General features: G+C 36.0%; 2 protein-coding genes across 2 annotated transcripts; one reads left to right on the forward strand and one right to left on the reverse strand.

Annotated features, from left to right (window-relative positions):
* The first annotated feature begins 255 nt into the window (after positions 1-255).
* On the forward strand, positions 256-2,845 carry LOC131657026 (transcription factor MYB83-like). Its single transcript, XM_058926541.1, has 2 exons — positions 256-673; positions 1,223-2,845. Exons 1-2 carry the CDS (start codon positions 378-380, stop codon positions 1,944-1,946), a joined length of 1,020 nt encoding a protein of 339 aa, XP_058782524.1. The 5' UTR covers positions 256-377; the 3' UTR covers positions 1,947-2,845.
* A 908-nt stretch (positions 2,846-3,753) lies between these two features.
* Positions 3,754-4,661, reverse strand: LOC131659550 (secreted RxLR effector protein 161-like). The gene is made up of 2 exons (XM_058928725.1): positions 4,445-4,661; positions 3,754-4,124 (listed from the first exon to the last, which is right to left on the reverse strand). Exons 1-2 carry the CDS (start codon positions 4,659-4,661, stop codon positions 3,754-3,756), a joined length of 588 nt encoding a protein of 195 aa, XP_058784708.1.
* Positions 4,662-9,025: the final 4,364 nt, after the last annotated feature.

The raw sequence follows: 9,025 nt of genomic DNA on the forward strand, positions 1-9,025 counted from the left end.
ATGATTACCTTGTGAGTGAAGTAAAATGTATCGCAAAAAGACAAGAATTGAGTCAAAGACAAGAAGACCAACCATCCTATTTTCTCTCTCTCTCTCTTAGGGTCCCCCTCCAATCCGTTTTCCACTCTACCTATATCAACCAACAACACAATCCCTTCTCTCTCTCCTCTCTCTCTCTCTCTAGAATTCATATTCATATTTTAAGCAAACCCCACAAACCATCACTACCATCATTACACTTTCCCACCCCATGAAGCTTTCTATCTCTCTTGTCTCTTAAAATCATCATTCACCTATATAGCTTTCTCATATATCTCTTTCACAAATCACTTCCAAAACAACCTCAAACTACTACTCTCTCTCTCTCTCTCTCTCTAATGCAAATGAGGAAACCTGACATGATCATGGCAAAAGAACACAACAACAACATTATCAAGACCAAGCTAAGGAAAGGCTTATGGTCACCTGAGGAAGATGAGAAGTTGATAAGGTACATGATAACCAAAGGACAAGGCTGTTGGAGTGACATTGCTATAAATGCTGGCCTTCAAAGATGTGGCAAAAGCTGTCGTCTTCGTTGGATTAATTACTTGAGACCCGATCTTAAACGCGGCGCGTTTTCACCTCAAGAAGAAGAACTTATCATTCATTTCCACTCCATTCTTGGCAATAGGTACATTGAATTCTTCTCTTATCTTTTCATTTTCTCCTCAACAATGGTAATTGTTCTCCTACTTCAACAATTCTTCGTCCAACTATAGCGATCCAAACCCTAGTTTTAAATTGCAGTATGCAACTGCGACGAAAAAATATTGCAAGTGCAATTGTGGTTGCATTAGTCATATAATTAATTAATCATGAATAAACCCTAGTTTTAAATTGCAGTCTCGACAAAAAATATTGCAACTGCAATTATGGTTGCATTAGTCATGTAAATAAGTAATTATGAATAAACCCTAATTGATTAAATATGAATTTGGAAAATTAAGTGCTGTACATTTTTTGTGTGACAGTGTGTTAGATCTATACTACAATATAAAGTGACGTAGCATTGAAGCATGTTAGGGTTTTTGGGTGCATTTGATATTCAGATCTATAGCTTTCAACTTAAGAAACATTGATTATTAATTAAGGTTTATCATGTGCATAGTGGTTATGTTATGGTTAAGCCTTTTTAATTACTCATCCTAATTTTTTGTTTGCATTATTAAAACAATCTCAGATGGTCTCAGATTGCGGCGCGTCTCCCTGGTCGAACGGACAATGAAATAAAGAATTTTTGGAATTCTACATTGAAGAAGAGATTGAAAAACAATAGTACATCTCCAAACAATAGTGATTTATCGGAACAACCAATAGATAATGTTTTTGATGTGAAAAATAATATGATGATGGCGATGAATGAGCAAGAACTCATGACATTATGCATGGATTCATCCTCATCAACTTCATCATCATCCATGCAATCCATGCACATGCATGCCATGGTTTTGGCTGAACAATTTGATCCGTTTTCGTTGTTGTCGAATAATCGTTATGACATGACGACGAGTTTTCATGCTCATGGTCATGACATGCCAGCGTGTTTAACTCAAGTTGGTGGCATGGTTGATGATATTGGGCTTCATAGTGATGATTATGGGATTTTGGAGGATAGTAAAATGGGGTTATTAGAAAATGATTTTGAGCTTCCTCCACTAGAAAGTAGAATTAGCATTGAAGACAAGAGTGTCCCAATTGGTGATGATTATAATATGAAAAGCCATATCAACCACTTCAATAATAGTTGCTTCAATAACACTAATCATATTCAAAACTCTAATGTAGAGGATTTGTTTGGATTTGGAAATCATGGCCAAGGAGAAAACTTAAGATTGGGAGAATGGGATTTGGAGGGCTTAATGCAAGACATATCCTATTTTCCTCCTCTTGATTTTCAAGTTTAATTTTGTGTAATTCCCTATTCTTCACTCCATCTATCTCACTCTTCAAATCGGATCGATCTTCTATAGTCACCTTTACAATGAAGTCGATAATAGATCATTTTCTCTCTCTAAATCTAAAGATCTATAATCAACCACACCATAAAATTGTCTCTAGAGGATTTACGTTCTTCGACGAACATCTTGCTTCTTCGGTAAAATCTTAATTTTTGAATTAATCTAATAGCCGATAGTTAAAACTATTGATTATTAGATTAATTTAACAATTGAGATTTGGCTATAAAAAGTAGATGCCCTGAAGAGGACCGAGTTCTCTATAACAATCGTCTTGGTATTCCTTCTATGATCTCTCCTACACTATCTCTTTCTTTTTATTATCTCCTCAATTTTCTTTCTGTCTTTCCTACTTCATCTTTCTCTCTTTCCATAGTCTCTCTCTTTTTCTTTTTTTATCCAATTTGCATATACACAAATTCCTTCAATTAATATACAAGGTGACCAAAAACCTTAGGAAATTTTTGGCACTTATTCTTTCTTGTCTTTAGCTCTTCCAAAACACATAAACAAAGACAAACCCTTTTTCTTGTTACATATATATCTTGTCATGTCACACACATTGTTTCTTTTCTTGTTTTACAAAATTGTAATCCAATTGTATGTTGTTGTAGGTACATATATACATAGTTTTGCATTGAAAATTGTGGTATTTGTATAGGTTTAGGTTTGAGATTTTGTTGAATTCTTTGTGCCCTTGTGAAGCACTTTGTGTCATTGTTCGGAAATAGGTTGGTACAATACAAAATAATCAAAGGATCTTATGTCTTCAAGAGAAATGTGAATAGTGGTCATTTATAGAAATTGTATGTAGCATTGTTTATAGCACACTAGGAATAATGTGGAGTTGCATGTTTTTATATTTTAGATTCAATTGTAAACATACAAATAAATATATTAAATTTGAAATTCATTCATATTGTATATCTGTAGTTTGTGTGATTATTCTCGTTTTTAGTTCTTTCCCTATATACAAAGGAAATTGTGAATTCAGGAGAATCAATTACAAATTGAAGCTTGGTGAGAAAGGATATCGGTTCGATTCATGATTGGAAGTGTATGAAATTCATATAATTGAAAAGGAAATATATAGCATATATCTAACTCCAAACTATTATTAGCCGAATATCCAAAGTTTTAGTGGACGGAAAATAATTGAGTATGATAATTGTTGTTTCTGACATGTATCTATGAAATAGATTGCTGATATAATCTAATATAGTTTTTGAAGAACTACCCATTTTAATTGTTATCATCAAGTCATTTTCTCATGAGGAGTGTTGTGATATGAACACATATTCTATATTTATATGCAAAATTGATATCCACAATGAGTAATAATATAATTTACATTTATCACTAATTAAATACAAATCGATACTATTGATTTGTAACCGATTCTCAATACTCCCCCTTAAGTTGAATCATATATATTGTATGATCTGAGCTTGTTACAGATATAATTCACTCGAGAAGCCTTAAGAGACTTAGTAAACATATCAGCTAATTAATCTTCAAGTTTGACGAACTTTGTGGTTATTTCTCCTGACAATACCTTTTCCCTTACATAGTGACAATCTTTTTCTATGTGCTTGGTTCGTTTATGGAATACCGGATTGGGTGCAATGTGAAATGCCGATTGATTGTCGCATATGAGTCTTGTGTCCTGAAGGTATCCCAACCTAAGTTCCGAGAGTAAAATTCTTAAGCCACGCAAATTCCTTTGATGATGCTTCCATAACACGATATTCAACTTCTACACTAGATAGTGCAACTGTGTTTGTTTCTTGCTCTTCCATGAAATCATATTTTCTCCAATAAGAATACAATATCCGAAAGTGGATCTCTTATCCGACGGTGATCCTGCCCAATCTGCATCAAAATAACACGTGATTTTAGCATCAACATTATCTTCATATAATAGGCCTCTTCCTGGTGCATTCTTTATATATCTGAGAATCTGAATAACTGCATTCCAATGAGTATCACAAAGAGCATTCAGAAATTGACTCACAATGCTCACTGCAAAAGTAATATCCGGTTTGGTGACGGTAAGATAATCGAGTCTACCCACTAGACATCGATTCTTACCGGGTCTTTCAACAAATCCCCCTAACCCGGAAGAAGCTTGACGTTGGGATCCATAAAAGTATTAATCAGACAAAAATCAATCATACTAGTTTCATTGAGGATGTCTAATGCATACTTAGGTTGGTTAATTGCAATGCTTGATGAGGATTGAGCAACTTCAATACCCAAGAAGTATCTGAGTGGATCTAAATCTTTTGTATGAAAGTTATTGAAAGGATGAGTTTTGAGTCGTTGGATACCCTTTGTATCATCTCAAGTGATAACAATGTCATCAACATAGACCACAAGAAACATGCTCTTACTAGTGGAGGAATGAAGAAAGAAAACTGAGTGATCTAATTCACATCTAGTCATACCAAACTGTATCAAGGCAGAGCTGAAGCGACCAAACCAAGCACATGGAGATTGTTTTAGCCCATAAAGAGACCGACGAAGCCGACACAGAAGTCTAGAATTTCCAGGAATGGTAAAACCTGGAGATTGGTCCATATGTACTTCCTTATCTAATTTTCCATGTAAAAAGGCGTTTTTAATATCTAATTGATCAAGTGACCATTGATTAATAGCAGCCATTGCAAGGAGAAGACAAATTGAACTAATCTTGGCCACTAGAGAAAAAGTGTCACTGTAACACCCCAAATCTACCCAACGGTTTATAAAGGAAATCAGAGTGCAAAAATCTCAAAACAACATACTTGAGGCGTCACATTATCAACTTAAAACAATTCATATAGAAGCTCATTAAACAAATACATAGCATATATCAATAGGGAGAATTCATAACCAAATTAACTTTTAAAACAATGCAGCAGAATCATAAACCCATAAACTTCTAAGTAATAACATCTTTGTCAATGTAACAAAACAACTAAACAACTTCAACAGAAGAAAATCATAATCCAACTTAAACATGACAATAGAAAACAAGACAAGCGTCAATCCCCCAGAGTGCTACGTATCAGAGCAATGGACACCAACTCGAGCTACTAACGGTAAATGGCTACTCCACATCGTTACCCGCACGTTACCAACAAAGGGTAACATTCAAACAGAAGGGGTGAGATATCAAACAGTATAAAGGAACGTACGATAATACTTATAGCAAAGATAAGTTCATACACTATTCACCATTTCTCATCTCAAAGCAACTTGCATCACAACAACAATGTTAATAATCAATCATAATAACATATTCAAATTCACAACTAAATCATCCACAATTACAACATTCACTTCACAATCACAACGAAAATCAAATGCAACTTAAGATGTGACTCAACATTTTGCATATGCATGTGGTACCATTTGGAGTAAAACTCCCGTCTCAAACATTTTCCACTTGGGTCATCGTCACTTTTCCATTTTTAAGCCATCGTCGTGGTTTCCATTTTCAGGCCGTCTCAAACTATGCAATGGATGCGACTCAATGATGCACATCCACAAAATACAACATTCATAATACACAACAACATCGACTCAATGCCAAGATTTCAATGGCAACAAAAATATCATTACTATTAGAGTAAATCATCACTTCTCAATCACGTCTTTATGACATACAAACATACACAATTATTCAACTTCACAATACATTGCCTAATGGGGAAAATACAATTCAAGAAAAAATTTCAAAAGTCATTCCAATCATTCTCATTAGATAGACATTGATTTCAGCTTTACGGAGGTTCAAACGGTGAGTAAAAAGGAGTTACGGATCAAAGGATACAACAATTAGAAGTTTCAAAAAGTTTTTGACAGCAAAGTTCGCTTAGCGGGTTTCAAGTGCGCTTTGCAGAACTAAAAACAGAAGCGAACCACTTTCACAGCTCCGCTTAGCGGACCAATATTGCTTAGCGGACTCGCGAATTTCAAAAGTTGTTCCCAGACTTCGCTTAATGAACTAGGGGTCGCTTAGCGGACGTGCGATTTTGAAGAAAAATAACAGCAAACACTGTTCTGTGAAAAAGCTATCCCACATCTCAAAATCACTTCCAGTCAACAATTAACAAATAAATATAACCATTATTGAATATCCATTATCAAGAATCATTATCAAAAACATGTTTAGAAGCACAATTTCATGGAATCTAGCATAAACCCTAACATTCCAAATCATGAAATTGAAAGGTTAAACACAAATCAAACATACAACATCCACTCATATTAATCTCTAACAGTTTCATCAAATACTCAGCAACCATTCATCAATTTCAATATTCATCAACATCATTAACATTGCAATCTCCACATAAACATGGATACTAAGCATATAATCAACCCCCGCCATAATCTATCATCATACAATCCCTTATCATGAAAGAATCTCACCCTTACCTTGGGTTTTGGATTGAATACAACTCTAGCTTCAATGAGGTTTTGCCCTAGCTTCTTTCCTCTTCTCTTCTCTCTTTCTTTTCTTTCACCAAATGAGTCTTCTAATTTTATATTTTCTCAATTTCCCTTGTTTTGTTGAGCTTACTAACTTACTATTACTTATGGGGTCTAATTAGCACCTCTCACTTACTAACACTAACACTAAGTTAGGCCCAATAGCTAATTGTCTAACCATGCCATTACTACTAATTCCCCAATAAAATAGCATAAACCAGTTAATCGCATAATTAACACATAAATCATACAACACACAATAAAATAGATAATTGAAATAAAAACAGGCGTTACAGTCACCATAATCAAGGCCAAATATCTATGTATATCCTTTGGATACCAAATGAGCTTTGAAACGATCGATTTGACCAAAGAATTAAGTGCAGTGGCCTTGTTAATTTGTCGTATGACTTTAAAAGTTAGTAATTCAGTTAATACACAATTCATAATCAAGTATTAGTAGGGAATTCGAAATGAAGATCTAATCGCCTTTAATCATTAATTTTTATTCTGTAAAGTTTCTCGCTCTTATTTCACACCAAAGCAATATTGAAACCCCCATTTGTTATTTAATTTGATGAGACTAGTACACTTTCTAGAATTTTCCATTAATTTCCACACTGGATTTCAAGATCTCGACTATGAAGAATGGTTTGGCCCCAATGAGGTTCCCCTAATCGAGGTAACGAAAAGACAGATTGTCATTTATGCCATTGTAAGTGCGGTCACAATGGAAGAAAGGAAAGATATTTTCGACGAGGACGGAGTTTCAGGGGTTGTTATTTGACACGCGTGATTGAATTTTGCAAATAAGATGGATAAGCTAAAGATGCTTTATGATTTTGTTGATGCCCAAGGCATCTAGCTTGTGGTACCCCCTTTGACTACCATTACTCTTGCTCAAACCCCTGCTCCCATCTCGGTTGCCTAGATTTCTAATTCTGCACCTGAGGGCAACCAACCTGTTGATGCTACAACCACTATGAGTATGGGGGAGGCTGCCTTGTCTCCAATTCCAACAAAAAGGGGTCGAGATGAAGACAAGTCCTACTCGCCATAAGAGTTATCTCCTAAGTGGACTCGTCTTCATAGGGACAGTGCTTTAGGGGACAATGCTTCAGGGGAGTTAACTCCCTTTTTGCGGATGCTCAACATTTTCTCATCCTAACTTGCTTGTACTTCTAAAGAGGCTGCCGCTATCATGTCGATGTTGGACACGTCCCTCGTCCCAAATTTTTATAAGGAGGAGAAGATGGAGCTTATTTCTGAGGTCACTCACAACATATACTGGGCTGTATATCTGTTCTCTGTTGTCGCTATTGGAAGAGGAGATATCCTGGATCCTGGTAATCCCTCCAAGGAAAGGGACACTTGGAAGGGGAAATGCGAAGCTATGGAGCAGAAGTGTTCAGCTCTTCAAAAGGATTTGTTCGAGCTGCAAAAGAAGACTGATCTTGCTAACTCTTTGCAAGATGGGGCGGAGATACACAACTCCCCTGCTATTCAGGCATCCAGGTAACCGAGATAGAGACTTCCCTTAAGGAGAAGCGTGCTTGCTTTCCTTTAGGAGAGAAAGATATGAGGTTCATAATGTGCTCTTCTCATTTTCCTTGTTGACGGTCTTCGTGATTTGTGGCTTAGCACAGTGAATGATGTTAGCTACCATTTTTGGTCCCTATATTTTTTTCGTTGTATTTAGCGTTCATAGTAGCAATGTATTAATTTATGCATAGTATAAAGCGTGTTTTTTGTGTTTCTCACGATGGGCTCGTAATCAGAGAGTTGCAGCCGTATCTTTGTATTGTGCTCCGTATCATAAAAGATCGTTCCTGGACCAAGGGTAAGATTCCTGTCTCTGCCCCGAGGCTTGTCTCAGATCAAGATGAACATCTCCGGGATCCATGACCTATGCCCTTGGATTGGCTAGATCTGAAGAGGGTGGGAGTTGGGTGCGTTAGCTACGTAGAGATGCATTTATGGCATATCAGATACATAGAAAAAGGTGTAGTCTCTGTCAGGTACATATAAATGCGTTTAATCTTTGTCTATGTAGAAATGTGTGTAATCTTTATCTTCCTTACCATTAGCGTTCTAATAGAGAGATAAATAAGAAAGCATGTAGTAAATGAAAAAATGGATAAATATTATATTCATATTGAAGTTAATTCGTTAAAGTGAGACAACATAATGATTAGATCAATAAACCTTCAACTGTAACACTGTTTTAGCTTGTGTTTGGGGTTACATCTAGGTCTCCTGGATCAAGAATATGGTCGAACGAAGGTGAAATTCCTTGTGAGGCTCATCCATCGACCTTTTCGAAAGAAGCTTGGCATGCTCTCTTCATCAAATAATCTCTCTAAGGACTTAAAATATCGGGCGAAAGAGTAGAGATAAATTTTGACCAGAGGTGCCTTTAGAGGAGACTTGGTTTCCTTGATACCACCATCTAGGGGTTGTTTCCTAGCTATCCTATTCGGACTCTAGCCTTGGTGGAAACTGTTCCGCTTACCGGGTGATTTGAAGTTGTAGTTTATGCAGCGTTCTTG

This window comes from Vicia villosa, linkage group LG3 (assembly GCF_029867415.1).
Source record: "Vicia villosa cultivar HV-30 ecotype Madison, WI linkage group LG3, Vvil1.0, whole genome shotgun sequence".
Classification (NCBI taxonomy): Eukaryota; Viridiplantae; Streptophyta; class Magnoliopsida; order Fabales; family Fabaceae; genus Vicia; species Vicia villosa.